Source organism: Centruroides sculpturatus, unplaced genomic scaffold (genome assembly GCF_000671375.1).
Source record: "Centruroides sculpturatus isolate CEXI.00-Female unplaced genomic scaffold, Cexi_2.0 scaffold754, whole genome shotgun sequence".
NCBI classification, from domain to species: Eukaryota; Metazoa; Arthropoda; class Arachnida; order Scorpiones; family Buthidae; genus Centruroides; species Centruroides sculpturatus.
Window position 1 is genome coordinate 146,531 of NW_019384868.1, and position 26,041 is coordinate 172,571.

General features: G+C 29.4%; 2 protein-coding genes across 2 annotated transcripts in view; one reads left to right on the plus strand and one right to left on the minus strand.

Annotated features, from left to right (window-relative positions):
* Positions 1-15,146: 15,146 nt before the first annotated feature.
* On the minus strand, positions 15,147-17,710 carry LOC111630800 (DNA repair and recombination protein RAD54-like). The gene has a single exon (XM_023374960.1). It carries the CDS (start codon positions 17,672-17,674, stop codon positions 15,548-15,550), a length of 2,127 nt encoding a protein of 708 aa, XP_023230728.1. The 5' UTR covers positions 17,675-17,710; the 3' UTR covers positions 15,147-15,547.
* Positions 17,711-17,743: 33 nt separating this feature from the next.
* LOC111630799 (epidermal growth factor receptor substrate 15-like 1) overlaps positions 17,744-26,041 on the plus strand; it is a 127,229-nt gene continuing 118,931 nt past the window's right edge. Inside the window, exon 1 of the mRNA XM_023374958.1 lies at positions 17,744-17,813. Within this exon, the coding sequence (XP_023230726.1) occupies positions 17,787-17,813 (27 nt within the window). The 5' untranslated portion in view covers positions 17,744-17,786. The remainder of the gene's footprint in view (positions 17,814-26,041) is intronic.

Below are 26,041 nucleotides of genomic sequence, written 5' to 3' on the forward strand. Positions count from 1 at the left end.
TAATAATAAACAAAAAAATAAATAACTGCTAAAATGTTTTAACCATAACTTTTGTAGACATTTCAATATCAAATTTAAAAACTTAGTTTAAAGTTACATTCTAATTTCTAATTTATATTTTTACTTTCAAAATTCCATGCTAGATATTAAGATCAGAGTTTTCTATACTTTTAGATTGTCCTTAAAAAAACTGGAGAGAAAAATTTTTTAAATAACTCCTTTAATAATTAGTGAGACTATTAAATTGCTTAATTTTGTGGTTAGAGACTATCATCATTGTATTGTTAATATGAATGGGATTAAGAGTAATTATCTTTCTACGACTTCCAGAAAATGCAATTAAACATGAAAATTGTCGTTTGTCTTTAAACTTTTGCGTACTGTAAAATTAAATGACAATGAAAAATTATTTGATATAACATCTTTCACTTTTTGTCTGTTAAATTTTTCTCGTGCAGTTTTAAGTTCAGTCCAGTGGGGCGGCAAAATTTCACAATAAATAATGTAAAAATTTGAACCATTCTATATTTGCGTCGCGCCTACGATAGTACTATCATCCCGACAGTCCGGGAATCGGCTCACCGTCAGGGTGAACTAGTAATTTCATCCGAGGATATCCTGCGCTACCTGTTGAACTATTTTTTTTTTTTGCTTGTACGATTCATTCGTATTCATATACACCACCAATATCCAATAGAGTTATTTTAAACAGGTCGCTGCACTAGCACGGAATTTTTCATTCCTTGTTCTGTGACAAAACTGAATTTTAGTCTTTTAAATTGAGATACCTAAATAAGGGGGGCGAAATTTTCCTCCGCTCCGGGCGGCTGACACCCACGTTACGCCACTGGTTCAGTCCGACCATCAATGGGAGTCTGATGGAGAGGGATGGAGCCCGACGTAACCTGGACGGACCACCCATAAATTATTGGTTTGTTGCTTGTTCGGATTTGCTCTGATCTTCCAGAGCGAAAACTGACGCCATAATCTTCTCGGCTGTCTGGCCTGTCAAAAGCTGTTGTCAGAAATAGGGCAGAGAACTGACAGAAGTCAATGCCTTACAAGTTATAGAGTAGTAAAATGTCGTGTTTTGGAATAAATTAGATTTTTGGTTTTTATAGAAACAAAATAAAATGCCAACTTTGTGTACTGGCGATGTCAAGGCATTATGGCATCCTAAATTCATCTAAGTGGTTTGCTTTGTGCCGATATGGTATCCCCTGGAAAACTTACAAAAAGTTCATTTAAAATGAAATTCTTCTCTATTCCTTGCAACAACAAATTTTCATACGACCTATATAATTTCAAAATTCAAAACAGACTAAAACTCAACGTTCAATCTGATTCGGTGCAAAAAGATAGTACAGTAATCTTAAAATACCCTCTTAGTGCCCAGAGGGTAAAAACATTAAAAAAAAATTGTTTTAATGTTACGATATAACACGAAAATTATCTTTTTAATAACACGGTCAATAAATCAAAAAAAACACGCATATAAAAATTAAAAATACTACTCTTGCTCATAGTTTATTCGTGTGAATTAATGGATTTTATTGTGTTAAATTTAAATATATCGAAAAATATCTATAGTAAAACTTAGTGGGTTCGTAAATATATCTTTATGAACTCGCGAAGTCTTTTACATTAATAAAGTTTAAGAACTTTGCTCTAAATAGAAACTAGCTAGGTATGCCAGGCGTTGCTCGGGCTTTTGAGGGGTGGGGATGGATAAAGTTGAGTCTTCCAACTCAACTTTATCTATCGATAGTCATAGTTAACGATAGTCTTAGCAACTAAAATGTACATTTTTTTTACCATAGTATTTACAATAATAAAACTAAAAAAAAAATTGTTGATCCATCAGTTGGCTGAGTGAATGAAACCACTGAACGCTGATCGTGGGTCGCCCGTGGAGTTTTTCGGGTTTTCTTCACGTCATTTACTCCTAAGTAGGAGCCAGATTCTCATAAAAGACCTCCCGGGAGGCATTCCCCTCGGCAGATCGCCCACGTGTTGCGTTGCCTTAATCGAATAAAACCAACCAAAAAATTATTTAGGCTAAAGTTAACAGGAGGGCGGGGATCGTCCACAGACTTGTACCTTTGCCAATTCGCCACCTTTGAAGCATTGCACCTTTCTCAAATCTCTCTCTAGTGGTATCATCAATAGCATAAGAGCTTCAATTTGACGAATCGTATAATTTTTAGCCCCAGACGTTTATTCAAAGTCGCAGAGACTGGAACCGTCTTTCAATTAATTTATAGATATAAATTATGAGAAAGTTCGAGTAATATTCTTCAATGAAAATTTAAAATAAACTTTAGCTACCGCGATATCCCTTCTCCCACAGCGTCATAAAAAACCTCTAACATTTCCGATAGGCGAAGAACATAACTTCTAAACCGATATACAATGCTGCAGGAAAGCTAGATTTAGTGAATAGTTTTTTGTTAAATTAGCAACGAATAGGCCTGAATCGTTATTCTACGAATGGAATACAGCGAAGAATTGCCTGCCAGAATATGTAATAAAATGAAAAGCGTCATCAAAATTCGAAAGTTTATTTAAATGATGCGTGAATTTTCATAGTCATATTCATATTACATTAAAAACTTTGAAGATTTTTAGTACGATTATAAAATTATGGATTTCGTACCTTGAATTGTGTATTTCGTATTAAACACTAGGAAAATTTAATTTATTTGAAAGATATTAGGCTACATTAAAAGGATAAAGATCAGATCAAAAAATACTGTATAAGAAAATAAAATACTAATAGGTAGACATGTAAATCAAAATAGGCTACAATATATCAAGTTTTTTCCCAATATAATAGGAAGATTATTTGGAAGTAGTATATTAACGTCTAGGCCGGAAGGCCGAGCGGTCAAGGTGGCAGCCTCTGGGAAACTCGGGATCGAAGACGGACGGGTCAAAAAATCCCCAGGAATTTTTCGGGGGCGGTCCGTCCGAATAAGTCGGGCCCCGTCCCTCGCCACCCAGCCGCCCTGTTATGGGCCTGGCCGAACCCATGATGTCCTGAATAAAAGCTCTCGGTGCCTATAGGAGAAAAGAGTAAAACAAAAGCATGCTGTATTCGATCCTGTACAGTGCTTGGCAGTGACATAAGCAGCCTTTTCATGTGCCCTGTGAATAATTTTATTTTTGGCTACTTCTTTTTCTGGAGAAAATATATAAAAATGCAAATACTGTAGAAACAGTGGATTTTGCTAATCAGAAGTAAGTTTTTATAATGTAAATGAATCCTTATATTATTTGTTTTACCTCGCACAAAACGGAATAAATAAATTCAAATGCCGAAATTTACATAAAAAATTACTTGTTTTTGTTTGGACGTTCCCGATTACCATTACGGAAAAAGGACACCCCTGCCAAAAATTTTTTTTCGGGGGCCCACAAATCTGGTTGCGCACCGGGCCCGGAGAACCCTAGCTACGGTGTGAGAAAGAAACGTGTGATGAAAAATGTTTGATGAAAGAAATATGTGATGAAAAATGATGTGATGTTGATAACGCCGAGACGAATCAGTGCCGAGTATTGCATAAATACTTGCATTAGAATCCATGAGATTGTTTTTGTATGTTCACGACATTACCGAAAGAGCTCAACAAACATCGTGAATATCGAAAGCAGAGCCGGCCCTACCATAGGGCGAACGGAGCAGCCGCTCCAGGCGCTAAATCCCAGTGGGCGCCTCAGTGGTAAAGAAAATTAAAGGGTATAAATTAGGGGCAACCAAGGGGGCGCCATAATAGGATCTCGCTCCATCTTAAAACTTGCCTCGGGCCATCACTGATCGAAAGTTTATTGTTCAGCTTGAAAAGAAAAATATTACTAAAGAAGTGAAGATTAATGGCTTTTTAAAGAGTCATGAACTTTACTTAAGTAATACAGATTGGATTTTACAATGCAAAAAATATATTGGTGCACGTTTCTGGCTGCAATTTGAAAAAATTGTAACCTGTAACTTCTCACTGCCGCCCGTCTGTCCTTCCTTAATCTCGAGAACGGTGTTATATAAATGAAATTCAAGAGCATGTTTGGAAAACGTATGGTCAGGAGGCACCGATTAACTATATATGAAGTTCCGATGCATACCAGAAGTTACGTTATTTCAATTCAAAACTCCTCCTCGAATCAGTTGATAGATGATCGTCACGACTCTATCGTTAAAGGAAAAGTATGACACTACTAATTTGAGTTGGAGACACTGGAGAGCATATATTTTAAATGAAATAAATTAAAAATATGATTAAAAATTGCAGCCTAGCATTGTGACCATGTCACAATAAATAATCGAATCCGGATCTATCATTTTCCCACATTTATAATCCCGACAAAACGATAAATCGAGGTTTAACAGTATTTTTTAATAATTTAAAATTAGTTTAACAATAGGTAAAAATAAAGTATTTAAATATTTTTACATGGTTAAATATAAATTATTAAATAAAATATTTATAATAAATTATACGAGAACAACAATAAATGAACTTAAATCTGGCAACACTAATCCGAAACAGAATTTAAGAAACGTGTCTGACGTTTAATTATATTAAGTTTTTAGTGAAAAATAATTGCAGACTGACATTTATGCTATTATATATATACCGGTATATATTTTTTTATTTAAACAACATGCTCTGATAATTCTTAATAGTTCAGAAATGGTTGATTTCAACATGTACTGTAATTGAGAAGCTGTGACACGTGTTTGAATCGAATTTCATTAAATTGATACTTTTACTTCGTTTTCATTTATTGTGATTTTAATTTCATGAATTTTAAATATTTCCTCGTTTGACTCACTTTAATAATAAATCATGTCCAAGTCTAGAAACAGTAGCGGATGAAAGGGAGATAAATATCTTTTCTAAATTTATATCCGCGATTGAAAACAAATTTAGTTTGTTCATTATTAATTAATGCTAAACGTGCAAACAGAAGGATTACAGAAAATGATTAAATTCTGTTTTATAAAAAAAAAATCATATTTTGTATTTTCATCATGTTTTTCTGTTCTTGTGTGTGTATAAAAATCTATCATAACAAAACTTTTATAAAGACATACAGTAACACTACACAATGTGTGGTAGCACATTTAAAATTGTTTTTTGTGGAAATATTCATATTTTTAGCTAGAATAAAATTTTCAACTGTATGTAATTTATATAATGTAAGGAATATGAATAATTGATTGATTAAATAAATGAGTTACTCGGAATAAGAAATGAAAGTGTAAAAATTCATAATGAATGACATAATTTAAATGACTAATGAATAAAAATATCCAATTAAATTAATTATCAATTATCTTCAAGGTGTTAATTTGAGAAGAATGTTCCTAGCTATTTGTATGAAGTTATTTAAAACATTGATAAGTAATAATTTGATATTCAAACAAATTTTGGAAAAAATGTTTCCTAAGCCATTTATGTTTTTAAATATTTTAATAGAATCAGTAGAATAACAAATTTAGAAGTTTTAAACCTATACATAAATGTTTAGAAATTCTGTGCTATTCTATTAAATAATGTATTAAGAATGTGTATTACTTAAATGTTTCAGTTCTATAACTATTTGCTTTTTAAAATTTTTTGATATATTTGAATTTTGATATAATGCTTGAAATGCTTAAGTAGAAAATACATTTTCTTAGATTCTTAGATGTTATTTGGTATTCTGATTATCATTTTTTTAAAATCAAAAGCAGCAATTAACTTGAATTTTGATATAATGCTTGAAATGCTTAAGTAGAAAATACATTTTCTTAGATTCTTAGATGTTATTTGGTATTCTGATTATCATTTTTTTAAAATCAAAAGCAGCAATTAACTTGAAAAAATATTTAATATTAATTTTCGTGAGATATTAATTGTTAATTTATAAATAATAAAATTTTTAAGTTATCAGAACAAGTTTTTTGATATCATTTATCATAAAAAATTTTTTAGTTAAATAAATGAAATAACATTATAAACAATATAAAATTATATTTCATTCAGTACAATACTACATTTTCTATTATCATAAAAAATGAATGAATGAATAATAAATTATTTAATTGTTATTTTATTCATTGAATACTTGTTTAACAGAAGTGCAGGATAGGAGTTATTTTTATTGTAATATTTTATTTAAATGTCTTAATTGTAAGATTTCATAAATATGAAAACATTTTTTTCATGTCTTATTAAACAAAATATTAAAATATAATTGCAGATTCATAATGTACAGTAAGTACCATAACTATCATATACTTTGGAAATATCACAATTTATTGCAAATGTTTTTTTTTAATATTATATATTTTTGATTGTGTTTGAATTATATTTATAGGATTATTAAATTACTTAATGATTATGTGATAAAGACATGATGAGCGATCCAGATTTAAATGTGATTTGAATCCTTACCTATATTTTTATATGGATAATTTAGATCATAGTTTCTTCATTCTTATATTCATTCTGATTGAGTTTTTCAATACATTCTTTTTCAGCTGCCCATTTCATATTGCAATGAAACATTAAAAAATATATATATAGTATATATAATCTGATCCTAAATTTTTAAATACATAACTTTTAATGTATTTTTGGAATTTCTTAGTTTTACAATTGCAATTTGCACATATAGTGAATGTAAAAAATATAGTATTCATATACAGTGGAACCCCGGTTAATGAACTTAATCCGTTCCACGACACTGTTTGTTAACTGAATTGTTTAAACTATACAGAAATTTTAATACCGGAATAGATAAATTACCCAACTTTACTGCCTGTAACCGGCGTTATTCTTCTCCAATACAGAGGACTTTGCAAACGTTTTCAAACCTACTGTGGTTCTTCTTCAGGCGCTATGGAATTTCCTATATGAATTCGAATTTCCAGAATTAACCGTTGTTTTGGAAAATTTTTTGGAACGTTGTCACGTGTGACCGATGGCGTCACTGTAGACTTGCGCATTATCCGTATGTTGTTAGTTTAGAGTTTTATTGAGGAAGGCTTCCCATGCTGTTGATATCTTCATTTCTTGTTTGAAGTTAATACAGTGCTTATTCCTGAGGGTGTTAAGGCAAATGTATATGGCCTCTAGCCATCTGAGGTGTTCTATGCGGACCGTGGTGTGAATAATTCTGGCTAGAGGGAATAGCGGCTCTATTTCTGGGTCGGAGGAGTATACCGCTAAGGCGGTGTTGTTTCTATGATGTAGGATGTCCGCTTTGTGTTCCTTGATTCTAGTTATTAAGTTGCGTTTAGTGGACCCGATGTAAATTACTTCGCTGTTGTCTCTATGATCTGTGATGGGCACAGAGTATACTCCCGGAAGTCTGTTGCTGTCTGGAGAGTCTTTTCCATTTCTAAGCCAATCGAATATTGTGGCGCACCTCCTAAATGCCAAGCGGACATTCTTTTTCTTGGCTATCTGGTTGTATATGGCCTTAAGTGCCGGGTTGTACGTGATTGGTATGTACTTAACCAGGGAATCATTGGAACGAGAGGTGTTGTTGGATTGTTGTTTGAGTACCTTGTTGTTTATCTTGCATNTACAGTGGAACCCCGGTTAACGAACTTAATCCGTTCCGCGACTCCGTTCGTTAACTGAATTGTTCGTTAACCGAAGCAATTTTTCCCATAGAAATTAATGCAAATGCAATTAATCCATTCTAGTCTCCGAAATTTTTGTGATTTGATTTGTAATATACAGTAATTTTCTTTGATGAAAATGTAGGAAAACGTATCTATCATTACAGTAACAAACATGTAAACTTTGTTTAATAAAATAGCACTGTACATACCTTCGTTTGTTGTAGTTGGTGGCAGAAAAGTGGAGATATACGAACCTTAATGCTTAGAAGGGGAATCCCCTCCAAAAAAATAACGGGTAGCACTTCATCGGAAGATTCTTTGAGTCGAAGTCTCTTTTGATAAAAAAAACCCACCAATGGCTAAGTGGTCTTTGTACAGTACCTTGAACACAGGGAGTTCGTTCGTGGGTTCGCACCTTGCTCAGACAGGCTGGCGTTGAGTTTTCCGGGTTTTCTCCACGTCTGTAATGCCTAAATAGGGGACAGTTTCCCTTAAAAACACTTCCCAGAAGGCATTCCCCCTAGGCAGATTGCCCAAGTATTGCGTTGTCATAACTTAATAAACAAACAAACTCTTTCCGTAAGGAACAAGAAATTGATCTAAAGTTGATCGTCTTACTCTTTTAATCAAAATTTTTCTCAAATGCGATAGTGCATTGTCGTTTATATTGTGTTATCGTTTTCTATTGCCACTATGATTTTTTCTTTCTTGGATGCCATATTGATTAAATATATAAATCACAAAACTGAAAAAAGAAGTATAGCACAAACACTAGGAAAAGCAATGCTTAACTCGCATGTGCCTAACACCAACTAAAATTTGACACAAAATACTGTTACCCTTCGTTATCCGAGACAACATTTTTGCAAAATAAAAGTTCGTTAACTGATTTGGTCATTAACCAGGATGTTTGTTAACAGGGGTTTCACTATATTTACAATTAAAACTACATAACCTCTGCAAAGCAATTTTGATGTAGACGTACACATTATATACAAAAAAGTATTTGTTCACAATGTATACTGTATTATTTTTGGGTACAAAGGTATGCCTAGACAACTACAGATAACTGCTAGGTCTTAAGGTCTTGATGTCATAGGGAAATATAAGGAAAATGGCCACAAAGGAAAAGAAACAATTCTGGAAGAGCAAAAAATAGTCATAAACCTGTATAATGAATACAAATTATTATGCAAAATTGTGAACAGATCCCATTCAATTATTTAATACATTACATCAAAGACAGGTATTTAAACAATGGCAGACTTTACAACAAATCAAGAAGTATGCATCCTACAGTTTTAGGTCAGTTTGATGTGGATGTGATGGTGAGACAGATCCTATGATAAGAACTCTGAAGATTGTAACTGAAGTGGAAAATAGCTCTGGAAAGATATCACACAGCACTGGTGTGCAGACGGGAATGCAAGCTATTAATATGGACAAGTTACTAATATCCACTTTTGACAATTGAAACTTGTTTAATATATAAATATAAAAGTAAACTAAAATCAGTCATTGTGTAAGTATAAATTTAAATAATAGAACTGATAGTTTTCAAATTTTTAGTAACAAAATAAAATTTTTTTCCTTTCACATTCATATGAGATTAATGGTTCAAACTCAGTCACTGGTCCTTATGGCAGATTACTGTTAAGTGTATGAGTGATGAAAACATCATAGGACTGATAAACCTCAGATGTAAATTGGACAGTGAAAGTAATTTTTCCAAAAAATTATTTTATAACAAATTAAAATTAAAATTTTAATTTTTTTACATGTAGACAGCCAAATGTCAGGAGAAGCTGTGGTAGTAAACAAACCTTAGATTCTTAGTTCATTTAGGTAAGATGCATCTTCATACAATCTGACTGGAGTATGATGGAGGGGTTCTTTTAATGGAACTTACATCTGACATCAACCTGCTAGAAAAGGAACAAGAGGGTTGAAGTACAGAGTTACCTTTAGCAGTCTGAAAGGTGTGTTTTGGTAAAATTGTTGTAACACTGACAAGGGTGGGAGTTGAATGGGAGACCTCAGTGATAATCTACTTTTTTCACTGGGTGCCCTAAATTACATGATAAATAAATATTAAACAAACAACAAATCAAAAAATAATTTATTTAATATTAAAAAAAAACAAATTAGTGAAAAAGGAAATAATATTAATTCAAACTGGTAATTAATTTGAAGGATTAATTTTTGTAGATGATTTTGTCAGAATATGTGGTGGGAATTCAACTAGTGGGAGAATTGAATGCATTCAATTTTTCTTGCAAATTACTAATTGAACACTCAAGTATTTGATGTTACTACTACTCTCTGGGCAACAGTTTCTCTGATAGGAATAAATGCTAGTTTTTGAATACATAGAATTGAATACATAGGAAAGAGTCAATGACTCAAATTTTCCACTATTAGATTCAATGGATTTTCTTTACCACAGATGTGAGCCATGCAGAGTCTGTGCACAGGTCCTCTTATCCTAAGAAATATTAATCATTTTTTAAATTTTATTTAAATAAATTTTTCATATATATTTTAAACTGTTAATTAAAGCTCAAAAACGAATTTTATTAGTAGAAGTTCCATATAGCACAAGTAGGGAAATCATTGTTCCAGAGAATATCACAACTCATCTCAGACCTTCTGGAATAAAGTCAGTGGCATGCAGTGACATTTGATGATAGGGAAGCTGTGCTGATCCTGGATAGAATCATTGGAAGCATTATACAATATTTTGGTGTGTAGCATTCATAAGCTAAATCGCGTGAGGTTGATGCTCTGTAAAGTGCATGCGCAAATGCGTATAATCTGGCTACTTTACACCATTCAAATATTTTTGCTGTCCCTATTTGACAATACAGCAGTTCCATTGGGAATATGCATACTGTATATGAATTTATATTCGAAGATACAATAGCAATCTGATCATTTCTTTCAATGTAGTATAAAAATAAGATACATAATGTGATTATAATAAAATATTAATTTTAATTAATTCAAAGTACATTCAAATATGAAAATAATTGCACAATATGTATTTATATTTTAGAAAATACAATGGAAGCAGTGCTTCCACCAGCATCTGTGGAAGGCATGCTACTGAATAAAGTCATATTCACCAATGAAAGTAAGTTCAACAAGTTTCAGTTGGATGGAAGGTGTCTAATATGGCATAAACCAAATACAGAACTGAATAAAGAAAACGTTTCTTTCAAAGTGAAACATGGTGGAGGATCTGTGCTTGTTTGGGGTTGTCTGTGGGTTCTTTATACTTCATTCATGGCATAAACTTGCCCATTAGTGATCATAAGATGGTTCTTTAAAATGATTACATCTTCATATAGGGTAATGATCCAAAGCTTGGAACATGCTTCAAAAGTCTTGGAACATGCTTTTGAAGCATGGATATTGTATAACATCCCAATTATTTTGAAACACCATCACAATGTCTTCACATCAACTCTATTAAGCACAGATTATTGTAAAAAGAAAACAAGAAGTTACCACATTTCAAACAGAGATGATTTAAAATCAGTGCTACAAGAAGGGTGCAAAAATATCTGTAAACTTCACAGCCAAGTTGGTCAATTTCATGTAACAATGGTTGAGTGCTATTATATTCGAAGAGGTTACCAACAAAATATTAATATATTAAATTATTATTCACGTATTAAATTAATATTAACACTAAATCTGTTTTACTTTTAATGTGTTTTCTTATTATAATTATATGTATGAATACTTTTTGTAAGACAAGATGTTCATTTGTTCTGATTTTTTGTCTAGTTCTTGAAATGGTCTCATTATTTTTGTATCTTACCCAATAAAATGTTTTCATGAGAGCATGATAGAACAGTTTAACTAACTTTCTTATTTACATTTCTTTCTTTGACATGTATACTTAGTTTTTTGTAAAAACCTCCAGTGTATGAATGCCTTTTACATTAACTATATATTGTTTATTGCATATTCTTTTTTTTTTTAACATATAAGGGTGATTCAACTTGTCCAGAAATTCTATAATGGTGATGGAATTGTATATATTACATAGTTTCCAGTCACATAATACTACAGTATTGAAGATCTGAAAGATATATCTTCACCCTGAAAATGTTTATTATGTACTGATTATTGATCTGATACTCTTATTAATATTACTTGTCCATAGTCTGTGAATTTGTTGTTAATTTAAAAAATTAATTCTCACAGAACATAGTTTGTTAGCTCTACTGAGTAACTTGAATGTTTGACTGATATTCAAATTTCGTTGAAATTCTTTGTCCTACAAAGAACTTCAATGAAAATCTTTAAAACGTGTTATATCTTAAAAAATAACAAGTGTTTTGTGGAATTTGATAATATATATACAAAATTAAAAACATCATATAGAACTTTATTAATCCTTCATTGTTTACAAGAACAAAATAATGCAAGAAAAAATAGCAAGTAGAATTAATTCAGCAAACTAAATTTAATGCTGTTGAAGGATTTTCATATAGAATTTAAATGAGCTTTTTTTAGTAATAGTATTTTGGTTGAATTATACTTAATTAATTGATACCCAGCTAGATGCTTCTTAATTTCCATAACACCTTATCTCACTGGGATTTATTTATTAACTTAAATATAGTAATACATGTAATTTAAAATAATAAAATATTTATAATAAATTATACGAGAACAACAATAAATGAACTTAAATCTGGCAACACTAATCCGAAACAGAATTTAAGAAACGTGTCTGACGTTTAATTATATTAAGTTTTTAGTGAAAAATAATTGCAGACTGACATTTATGCTATTATATATATACCGGTATATATTTTTTTATTTAAACAACATGCTCTGATAATTCTTAATAGTTCAGAAATGGTTGATTTCAACATGTACTGTAATTGAGAAGCTGTGACACGTGTTTGAATCGAATTTCATTAAATTGATACTTTTACTTCGTTTTCATTTATTGTGATTTTAATTTCATGAATTTTAAATATTTCCTCGTTTGACTCACTTTAATAATAAATCATGTCCAAGTCTAGAAACAGTAGCGGATGAAAGGGAGATAAATATCTTTTCTAAATTTATATCCGCGATTGAAAACAAATTTAGTTTGTTCATTATTAATTAATGCTAAACGTGCAAACAGAAGGATTACAGAAAATGATTAAATTCTGTTTTATAAAAAAAAAATCATATTTTGTATTTTCATCATGTTTTTCTGTTCTTGTGTGTGTATAAAAATCTATCATAACAAAACTTTTATAAAGACATACAGTAACACTACACAATGTGTGGTAGCACATTTAAAATTGTTTTTTGTGGAAATATTCATATTTTTAGCTAGAATAAAATTTTCAACTGTATGTAATTTATATAATGTAAGGAATATGAATAATTGATTGATTAAATAAATGAGTTACTCGGAATAAGAAATGAAAGTGTAAAAATTCATAATGAATGACATAATTTAAATGACTAATGAATAAAAATATCCAATTAAATTAATTATCAATTATCTTCAAGGTGTTAATTTGAGAAGAATGTTCCTAGCTATTTGTATGAAGTTATTTAAAACATTGATAAGTAATAATTTGATATTCAAACAAATTTTGGAAAAAATGTTTCCTAAGCCATTTATGTTTTTAAATATTTTAATAGAATCAGTAGAATAACAAATTTAGAAGTTTTAAACCTATACATAAATGNAATTTAAAATAATAAAATATTTATATGTACAAAATTTAACAAAATAATAAAATATACTGTAATACTAAAAAGGAAATAAGAAGAAAAATTAATTCTTAACATCTGTTGTTGATTGTATGGATCTTAACGTTATGTACTACTACAACAGCATCACAGCTACCATCCTCACCATAATAATAATAGTAATTCGTCTGTGCTTACCGTCAACTTTACCAACCCCCATCGTATGTAATCTGGGTCAGGCTAGCGCCCACATCGCTTTACTTGATCTCCCTTTTTTTGTTCACACACTTGTTTATTCTTTGGCGGGCAACGAGCCCTTGGGATGCGGCTCGATGGGACCTACCCGTATATTTGTTTCTGGCTACAAGCCATTATACCATTTATTCACCTATATCTAGGCACCTTGCTAATACCATGTACCTGTACTCCCGCTACTTTCATTCCATATTTGATACCTGTACAGTTATTTTGTAATTAATTTATTAATAAAAGGCTTTTAATTCTCCAATAAGTTCTTTTCAACTATATATTTCCATGCTGTGGGTAATACTGTGGCATCTTTCTAGTTCATACATTGCCTAAAACATTACTTCTATAAATCAACTTTTTCCAAATTCATTGCTAATGTCTGTGAGTGTACTGACTTTATAATGCTAGCTTCCTCCCATTCTACCACTGATCCTTCACTTTGTGCCATTCTAGACAAAGCCTTACAATACTTCTTTTCTTGATGTCATATTTGTGTTCTTTAATTAAGATGTTTACTAAGGTTTCTGTTAGTGACTCCTATTATTATTTCTGAGGAAGGAAGCTAGCACTTCTGACCCAGGCTTAACACACCTTTTACATAATGCATCTAAACAATTTGCCTTTAAACATTTGGAACAAGTGGAAATTTACAAGGCCACCTGCCATAACTCAACCATAAATTATTGCAATGCTGACTTTCCCCACTGCCTGGAAATCTTTCTATGAATTATAAACTCCTCTTCCCCTCCCTTTTCCTCTCATCTTATGTCATACTCCATTCCCACTATGAATGTGTTTGGCAATCCCCTATGTTTTCTCTACAGTTTGTTGCCTGATGATGCCAGTTCAACATGGGTGAAAACGTTCGCACATTGTTTAAAATATTGTTGCTGGTTTGTTAGGTTATTGCAGTGTTATTTTTTTGCTATTCTCAACCAGTTGTTAAAATATTTATTTGTAATGCAAAAATAATTTTATCATCATCAAAACAATCAATAAGATAACTTGAAGTTTACAAAATGATCTGAAATTGGGATTTTATTCAAAATTAATAAATAGTATACATAATATGAATATTTCATAACAGACAGATGTAGCAGTTAAGAAATTTGTCTTATATTGAATTATAAATTGTTTAAATTTTAATTTCAATATTGACTTTTATCAGGAAAAAATATAACTGGTTAAAATGAAACAACAGTGATATCATAAAAATATTCTGTAGAATGCAAATCAAAATGAATATACTTCAAAATTTTAAGTATATTTAGTTCATATTTAAAAATTAAAAAAAAAATATGTATCTAAGAGAATTATATAATATTTTTTGAATATTTTAAACTCCTTTGAACATTTAAATCACTGGTCTTCAAACTTCATGGGAACCATGTAATATAGCAAACAACATTCAATAGTTCTGGAAAGACAGTTTTTACTCAACATTAAAAATATTGAGAAATAAAAATTTCTAAACTACATTATATAATTACAAGAATTTTATTACTCAGAAAATGAAACAGTATCAGTCTTTCATACATTCTTTAAATTTTACTGCTTAAGGTTGTGTGAAAAAACAAAAACAAAAAGGCATGAGTGTTCTGTAGATGTTAAAAGTTTGAAGACCACTGATTTAGACCAAGGAAAGGCAAGTTATAAACTGAAATTCCATATAATAAATAACATATATCAATAAGAAATAAATAATGTTTACTGGAGTCTGTTTATCAGCACTTTGTGTTTGAATTTATTAAATTTGTTAATTTATGGAAAGAATTTATAATTACAAATATATGATAGTTTTTTACAATGCTCTAAAAGTAAGATAAAACATATTTTCACTTAATTACACTTTTTGTATTTTTTTTACAGATACTGTACTTCACAGAGATATTGCTAATTATCAATATAAATTAAGTTACATAATCAAGTATAAAATAATATACTAAATTTGTGTTTACATATATTAAACTATGGAACAGTTTTTTGATCATGAGATTTCTGATGAAAAACAAAAGAAATGCCTGAATCCCAAATTGATTTTAAAATAATATCAGGTAATTTTTTTTTATCAGCACAATGACACCAATCAGATAAATCACTATTACAGTCTGCTTGATTACATGGAGATTTAACTTCTATATTATTAACACATCTTTTACAATTAATTTTATCATGTGTATCACTCAAAGTTCCAACTTCCAAGCGAAATAATTCCCTTAATTCAGCCAAACTAAAATGTCGTTCAACATTTTCTGTGTTGTCCACCACACAACTACTTAAAGCTCTTTTATGTGTTTGTCTTTGAAAAATTTTCTCTTCAATTGTTCCAGTAGTCAAAAGACGATATATATAGCACTGTTTCTTTTGACCATCTCTCCAAACTCTAGCCATTGCCTGTCCATCATTAGCTGGATTCCAATCAGGATCAAACATTACTAATCGATTTGCACCAATCAAATTTAAACCACATCCACCAGCTTTACTACTAAGCATAAAAATAAATTCATCATTATCAGGATTATTAAATGTCTCAACTACTTTAGCTCTCTTTTTAATAGACATTGTACCATCAAGACGAACATATTTATAGTTTCTTAATCTACTAAGTTTTTCAAATAAATCAAGAGTTTGGGTATAATTAGAAACTAATACTACTTTATCTTTAGTAGTACTTTTAATAACTGCCAAGAGACAGTCTAAAACCTTCATTTTACCAGATAATTCTGGTAAAAGATTTTTGGGGTTATAATTTTCTGGAAAATACTTTAGATATTCATTAGGGCTTTCTTGACATTTTTCATATATTAAATCTGGATGGTTACACAATTTTTTGAGAGAAGTAATTGCAGACAGAGAGACATTTACTTTGTTTCCCTTTTCTTTGGCATTATTTAACTTTAATATATCCAAAGATTTTACAAAATTTACATATATATCATTTTGTAATGGTGTCATCATACAACAAACCACTAATTCTATTTTTACTGGAATATATTTTGATAAAAGTGCTGATGTTCGTCTAATCATGCATTTATTTACAATTGACAATAATTCTTCTAATCGTTCATTACCCTTTTGTTGTTCAGCATCAGATGCATGAGCATCACGACTTCTTATAATAGGCGTTTCAAATTTACGTTTAAATTCCTGGGCAGTTCCAAGTATCCCTTCATTCACAAAATGAACTAAGCTAAAATATTCAAGCAAATCATTTTGAATAGGTGTTCCAGAAATTAAAATTCTACGTTTAGCCTGTAGTTTATTAAGTGCATTATAGGTCTGATTATCAGAATTTTTTAATCGATGGCCTTCGTCACAAATAACAAATCCGACTTCTCCTTTATGAAGCACGGCAGCATGTAATCGAAAAGTTTCATACGATATAATCAAAACGGGACACACAACACGACGACCATTCGTATTCATAAAATATTGAAGATCTTTATCAATTTTCTCTTTTGATCCAGAGTCAATAGCCATAACATTAATTTTATTTTTCAACCATTTTGTGATTTCATTTTGCCAATTTTTCACCAAACTACTTGGAGAAACAATGATTGCTTTATCAATAATAGGTTTAGCATCTGGTCCTTGTCTTAATAATGTCCATAGTAAAGTAATACACTGAAGTGTTTTACCTAATCCCATTTCATCGGCCATGATACAACCGTAGTTATTTTCTATCTGTTTCCCCGTAACACAATCCCACATAAATTTGACTCCTTCACGTTGATGAGGACGTAAAACTTGCGACAATATAGGGTCTACGACGACATGAACAGGCTGCTGATTCATTTCACATTTTAATTGTTCATGAAGAGGAATAGGAGGAGGTTCATACAAAATCAAAGCTCCTTCTTCGTAAGGATCATGTAGAGCTCTTCTCGTCCCATTCCTTCTAAGTCCTAAAGTCCTATGGCTTAAAGGCACACCAGAATAATTAGGTATCGGTATTTTGAAAGGTCGTGCTAATATTTTCCTTATCAATTGTTCGTGAAGTGATAAATCAGATGATTTTGTTTTCTTCTGTATTATCGAATCTTCGTCGTCCAATTTTCGTTTTTCTAACTGACTAGGCGCAAAACTTCTTCTCATCACGAATTTATATCTAAATTCTACTACAATACATCGAACGATATTTGAATTCCCCTCCTAATATTAATTCAACCGTTTACCGCTAGAGACCGCTGGATTAAAAACGGCCAAGATGGCGGGTTTCCCATCGCCGACTCAGGTATGGTTTTATTTAGCTTGTTTTATGCCGCAACTTTATCGTACAATTTTTATAAAATTTGAAATTTAATATTTAATCGTTAAATCGTATTACTAATATAATTAAACCGTCAAATATAATACATAAAAATTATGCATTTATCAGCTCTTAAGATCTGATATTTAACGTCAAAGTTAATTCATTTTATTATAGTACGGTTTAAACTAAAATCCACTAAAATATACGTTTAAGACTGATTTATAAGTAAATATTTCTAAAGAAGGATAAAACCATTAATTTCAATGCTAATTTAAATTAGAAATTTATTAATATGTGAAAAATAATTTAATCATTTTGTAAATAAATTGGCTGAAGAAATTTAAATAATTAAAGTAAAAAAAGAATGTTTGTGTCGATTTTTTTTCGAAAATTTAAATGTTGTAATTATAGGAATTTAATAAAATTTAAATTTATCAAATAAATATTTTCCTGTCATAAAATAGGAAAATATGCAGCTGTAAAGAAATGTAATTAAAGATTAAATAAATCTCTTACATATTTTGAAAAAAAAATTGCTATTTTTCTCATTTTTTTATTTTGAGATGGTTCAAATTGATCTAAATATAGTCTAGGATTAAGTAATAAATTCTCTGTTTTATTGAAAATAATATATACAAATTGTAATATATTTACATTTGTATATGTTAAATCATTCTAGAAAAAGTCTCTATTAAAAACCAACATTGATTTTATTAAAAATCTGCAAATATATATTTTGAATGCTGTTAAACATTCTATAAAAGTAGGTGAGTTGACGAAGCTTAAAAGTTTACATTGGGACTGTTATTAGAAATTAGTCTAGCTTGACCAACTACACCTAATTTTAAAATATGGAAGGAAAATTTTTTTCTAGTGAGAGATACAGCTTGTTTTTTCTTTTTATTGTGGGAATTGAATTAATCTAACTGTACTAATCAGGCAGTTGATACTACTATTATATTTAATTAGTTTAGATGAGATAGAATTTATAATTCTCTGATTAATATATGTATGTATGATTGATTAGGATGAGAGTAAACAAAACTTCATAGTGAAGTTTCCTTCATTATTTCTGTACATCTTTCTGTATATGCAGAATACTTGTAAAGTTGTTTTATTGACAACCATATGAATATAAATATTGGAATACAAAATTTATGATTTGTGTATGCTTTAATTTCTATATTTTAAAGTATGTATTTTCATTTTTGCTAATATTCTGTTTGTTTGTTTCTAATTTTAAAGATGTATGGAGGTCATTACAAGCAAAATATGAAATATATATTTGTATATATTGATAAAAGATTGAGTTTAGTTTCTTATATTTACTTTTCTTTGGTATATTTAAAGATTCATACTAAAATTGAATAAATTAAATACTTTCATGAACTTAATTGTATTATATTTACATAACTAAAAAACTGGATTTATATACAAAAACACACACACACAATAGCACCCAACCTATACCTAAATACAAGCCAAATTTGTTTGGATCCTTGGACCGTAATTCTATTATTATAAACAAATAATCTGGCAAATTGAATATGTTTAAGCAAAAAAAAAAAATATTTCCTAATTATTTGTAACAAAATTAATTCAGTTTATTCTAGAAGTAAATTTTTCTAGCAAATATGATTATGATATAAAAATATATAAAAACTAAAAAAAAATTTACTAATATTTATATATTTATTATTGTCAAATAAAAAAATGATATTTTTATTATTTTTTACAATCAATGAATGATAGAGTGTTTTAGTTACATATTACATAAAATGACCTAATTATTATTTTACTTTCATTTTATTATTTCAGTATTATACAAATCATTGCAAATATTGCTGATATATTATAGCTTATATGTGTTGTATTTATATAGTCTATAAATAAGAAAAATTAAACATATATAAATCTATATGTAAAACTAATATAAGCTCCCTACTGATCATTTAGTGTATCACATATTATTTCTTATAGAGCTGTTATTGATTAACAGTAGTTATTGCTAAATGCATAATTATTAAAACATTTAATATCACAAGATTAAATATAATAATTTATTTATATAACTCTGAGGCACAAATACACTTTTATTGAAAATATTCTTGGAATATATTTATTTTATCCTCAAAAATGCTGTATAGTAGAAGTTTCGAATAAAAATGGTGATAAGTTGAATTGCAATATTATAAATTTTTATAAATAGAGTAAAATTAAAATTGAAAATAAAAGCAAATTAAAATATTTTAGGTTTTATATGCATTATGGAACATACTATAAGAGCTTAATTGCATATCAGTTTATTGTGCATTAATTTCTATCATTAACTAAAGTATTCTAATATTTTTTTAATCTGGAAAAATATACCAGATGATACAGCAAATGGTTTATAAATGTTTAAAAAATGTTTTAGTTTCACAACTTATTTTGATAGTTTTAGATATATTAAGTTTCAGTAGGTTTTTTTTAATAGTATGAGCTAATTTTAAGTATAATGAAGCTGATAAAGTCATGTATACCTTAAAAAAATTTATTACTCAGACTAATATTTGCTGTTAGTCAGATTGTCTTTATCAAATTTCCAAGTAAATAAAAAAAAAAAAATNTTTTTTTTTTGATAGATTTGATAAAATTATGTGATAAGATACTTAATAAATAATACGATTCAATTAGAAAAAAATAAAATGAATTTAATACTGAATTCATAATTTGTTCAAATTTTTTATAGAGAAATTAAATCATAAATTACTAAATGCATATATCTAAAAAAATATTAGCTACTATCTAACAATATCTAGAGCTTATCTTGGCATACAGAATTGCAGAAATATTTTTTATAACAACTATGTGATGTAAATAGAGTGGGGAAATATCCAGCTGTATAGACTGTGCAATACTTCATAAAATAGCACTGATAGTGGACAGTGGATTAAGACATCTAATATCTAATAGATCATTTTAGTTAACTTGCAGAGATGTTCAAGGGAATTTAAATGTAACCTGTTTGAGAGTCAAGACATGACATAAAATTATCAGTATATTTAACCATATTGTTTTTGTGGATAAAATGTATTATGTTGTTAAAAACATGGTATGCATAAATGAATGCAAATGGTTACCTACATTATTGCTTCTGATGTATATCAATAAGAATTAATTGAATTTCATCATAATAATAGCCTGTAAATTTCATTTGTTTAGTTTATTCATATCAAAAAGTCTCAACAGAAGACTTGGTATACCACTTTCTTGAAATATCTGCATTAGACATAATGATTTGATAGTATTGTACCTTTTCTCTGAATAAGGCTAGATCTTATATCCAAAAAGCAGCCATTTCAGTAATTTTGGTATTTAAGGTAATATATTTAAATTGAATCCACCACTTGTTATCTTATCAGAATTAGTTTCTGAAATTTCCTGATTTTGGACTTTTTGGGAGTATGAAATGCCTATGAAATACTGGGATTTGGGAATTGTTTTAGTTTTATTTTTAAAAGCATCTAAACTGAAATATGTACTTTATATATACAAAATACTTAGTCTAAAATCGTCAGTAACATTTTTCTGTCACCAAAAGAAAAAAAACTGCAGCACCAGAAATCAATAAATCATCACAAAATTTTTGGACAAGTGTGAACCATGAATATAAAATTATATTCTGTTAATACTTTTCAAATTATTGCAAAAAATTAAATCTGATTAAATATCTTTTGAAGATAAAAATGAGTCTTAAATGAATAACAAAAACTACTACTACTACAATATTTCCATGTGTCTGGCCACTATGTTCTTTTTTGTTTGAATAACATTAATGCCTGTCAGTACAATTCAGCAAAATTATCAGAATATTTTTATTTTTTTAAAGTTACGAATCAGTATGAAACAATTTTTAACATAAACGAAGCAAAAAGATTATAAAATGGTTTTTGCCTATTATTATAGGCATATGAATATGAAATAAATTGAATAATATTGAAATAATATGAAATAAAGTGTATGAAAGATGTATAGTTAATAAATAACCAGCTTCCGTAATTTTACAATTTATGGAATAAAAAACACAATTAACATATTATGATTCTCTAAAAAATAACAAAGTTATTACATTTTTAAAAATCATGAGCCATAAAATTTTGAAGTGTTTTTGAAATTTACTTGTATCTGAAAAATATTTTAGCAATATAGTACTTCAGAAAAATACAAAAACTTTTATAGAAAAGTATATTATAAACAAAATACTAAACTTTTATATAGATATGTTAGGAATATTGTGTAAAAAAACATCACAGTCAAACAGCACTGCCCACAGACTATAAAAAAGGGGGGTACAAGCTATGAAAAAGGACATCATACATACATTATATAAAATATACACTATATATACAGATATCCCTTGATTAAGGCAGTTAATTAATCCCTCGATGCTACCGCAAATATTAAAATTGCATTAATCAAATACAGTGATACCTTGTTACTCAACTGAACAATTATGACCTGTTAGAACAAATTTTCTCTGATAACAAATATTTTTATTTTAATTTTGTCATAACTATCTCCTTTACAAATTACTGGAGCATTCAAATAAGAACAAAACCTTTAACCTTTAAATACCAGTTCTATTACTGATATTTAAAGGTTTTTGTTTTTATTTAATTTTGTCATCAGTAAAAAGTTTTCTGTGATAAAAATGAGTAACTAACTTAAAAATAAAATGAAACCTTAGAGCTTATTTTGGAGATTAAGATTAAGAAAAGTGCAACCAGATGACAAGCAAGGGGGTACATGCATTAAGTACCTCTTGACAATATTTTATGCAAACATGCATAAAATATTCTCAAGTTTTAAAAGCTTAAAAAAATTTCCAGTACAAAAGTTCATTTTTTCTGGGAATTAGCTTTTAGAAATTTACCAGGATTCCCAAGAATGGGTTCTGGGAACCTCCATACCAGAAACCCTAGTTAGAATATTATGTTTCAAATAACTTGGTATAAACAATTGTAAATTATCATTTTCATTATTTATTAATATTTTATGCTTTGCAATTAAAAAGATTAAATAGTTTTCAATTTTCTTAACTGTTCTAAAACTATAAAGTTTATAACATGATAAAATACTATTATTAAGCATGTCAAATATAGTCTCATACATTTTTTTATGGACAATTGTATCAGGTCAGTCCATAAGTTCATGTGTATTTTATGACCTTAGAAAAATCGTGTTTTGCTGTTAAAATTGTCAGTCTAATGTGATACTTTTTACACTGAAGTGTTAAATTGGATCTCATTCATAAAATACTGTTCAGAATTGGGAACATTTCACTTGTTTATTTTCTTAAAATGGAAGTAACAGACAAATATAAGAGACATGTTTTATCTATATATATAAAAATGAATGTATGTGTGTGTGTGTGTGTGTGTCCTTCATGCATTACCACACCGTTTATCCGATTGCCGTGAAACTTTGAGAAGTTGTTTAATATACTCCCGTGAAGGTTTGTGGTGTAGTACAATTGCCATGAAGCTTTGGGAAGTTTTTTAATACACTCCCGCAAATGTTTCTGGCATTTACCCTACGATAGATGGCGCGCGTTTACACGAGCATTCGAGCACAGTGTGTTCGATCGATTTCAAATTGTGAAGACCATTTCCCCCTCCAAAAAATATCTCTATATATGCATTTATTATTTACGATATTTGTAATAATTTTTGTTTAATCACTTTATTTCAACTTTTTTTTGCTAATTACGTAATCGCTCGAACTTTGTTAAAGCCTTAACTGTATCATGACAACAACTGAAGTTGTAGAAGGAAATTCGCCTGTTTTATCGATCTAGGGATCCCCTTTTCCAAATTTTAATATCAACTCAAAATAATTTAAAAAGACAAATTACAATAAAACGGTTTATTATCCAACTATGAGAAATTTCACAACACACCAAGGAAGAGAGGAAGGAGCAATTAAATAATCAAAATTATGAAGGATTAAAATATATATATAAAAATGGGGAATATCGCACTTCTAACAATCTCTGCGAGTATGTGGGCTAAATTTAAAGAATCCGTGCTTCTCACTTGGACAACTGTAAGTGGCCAACTCATGCGTCGGAAAACCTTTTGATTTATTTGTGTACGCACCAGACGGAAAAACAAAAAATATCGTGTATCCACAAAGCACTCCAATAAATAAATAAAATTGAAACGACACTTTGAAATGTTTTTCCGATGAAAATGAATAATAATAAGTTTCAATGAAAATGATAAAATGTAAATTTAATATTATCATAACGAGTTTGCTTGAATTTCCTTTCTTCTGAGATCGCAGCAATGTGCGACGGGTAAGCTAGTACTTTTTATTTTTAAGTGGAGAGAATGCTACAAATGCAGCCAAAAAATTAAATACTGTTCATAATCAAACTATAATTAGTGTAAGGACTGCACAGAAGTGGTTTGAAAGATTTAGAAATAATAATTTTAGTGTGGAGGATAAGGCTCATACTGGAAGACCTGTTGACTTTGATGATGATGCTCTCTCTGCACTAGTTGAAGCAGAACCATGACTTTGGAAGACCTGTTGACTTTGATGATGATGCTCTCTCTGCACTAGTTGAAGCAGAACCATCTTTAACAGTTGATGAAATTGCGGAACGTTTAAATTCATCCCATGGAACTGTTCATAGACATTTACAACAAATCGGAAAAGTTTCAAAGCTAGGAAAATGGATACCACATGAACTGTCAATAGCTAATCGACAACAACGTGTAAACATTTGCACGTCTCTTTTATCCCGCATTACTTTAGAACCTTTTCTTGATTTGCTGGTTACTGGAGACAAAAAATGGATCCTCTATAATAATGTGACAAGAAAAAGACAATGGACAGATGACGACAAGCAGCCAAAACCGGCTGCAAAAGGTGGGTTGCATCCAAAAAAAATTCTTTTGTCTGTTTGGTGGGATATGTCAAGTGTAATTCACTTTGAGCTGTTATGTATTAGATCAATTAGAGCATTTAAATGAAAAATTGAAAAAAAAATTGACAGTCATTAGTGAACAGAAAGCAGATTCTCTTGCAACATGACAATGCCAGACCACATGCTGCAAAAAATAACTGTAGAGAAACTCAAAAGCTTCAACTGGGAAATTTTACCTCATCCACCATATTTTCCAGATATTGCTCCCAGTGATTATTATCTTTTTTGCAGTTTGCAGAATTTTTTAAAATGGAAAACTTTTGAGGATGAGAACAATGTAAAAAAGGCTATTTCTGAATATTTTGATTCAAAACCGAAATCATTTTATGAAGACGGGATTAAAAAGCTACCATCAAGATAGCAAGAAATTTTACAAATTAATGGTGAATACATTGTAGATTGAAATAAAATTTAATTAAAATTTTTTGTTGCTTTTTTTGTAAATAAAAATACACATGAACTTATGGACTGACCTGATAGTTTTTGTTGAATATAAATATGCAATGCTTATAAAGTTGATTTATATAAAAAAATATTGATTCTGCTTACAAATTAAACAAAGTGAAAGAAAACTAGCATAAAATATTTAACATGTATTAATGTTACTTTTAAATGAAGTGAAAAGCTAATTTAAATTATTCAAATATACTAATAAACATGCATGAAAATTTTAAAAGGAAATATTAGTATCCAATATTAGAAAGGCAGAAAAACTTTAATAATAAACATTATAAAAAGCAATGACAGAGCAATAACATGGATGCTATTAAACAACTTTACAAGATATAAATAACTTTAATTCTCATTCAAGTAATTTTAGTTAAGTTAAATTAACCTTCATCAGGACCAAACAAAATGGAAAAGAATAGTATATTAAATTTTAAATTTAAAAGTTGGATGATGTTCTTTATATCAGAGATAACAGTTGTGGAGAATAAGTAAATAATAAGAAATAAATGAATGAGTAAATAAATAAATACATTATACGCGAGAATCGAACCCGAGAACTCAAGCTTACGAATCAGACTCGTTACCACTCTGCCACGGGACGCTCGAATAGAAATACGTATAATTTATATATAAAGTGCTAACAAAACTTTAAGTTCGATTTTCTCGATTATATTTGAGTATTGCACTTTAGTATTTTACAGGTAGTACACTCACATCGTGTACTACCTCTACACCAAAGATCATCAAAATCCGTTACCCCAAAGCCGTAGGCTCTCCTTGTTAG

Excerpts from the sequence above, each read along its gene's own strand:
- LOC111630800 (XM_023374960.1), bottom strand. The coding sequence starts at position 17,674 with ATGAGAAGAAGTTTTGCGCCTAGTCAGTTAGAAAAACGAAAATTGGAC.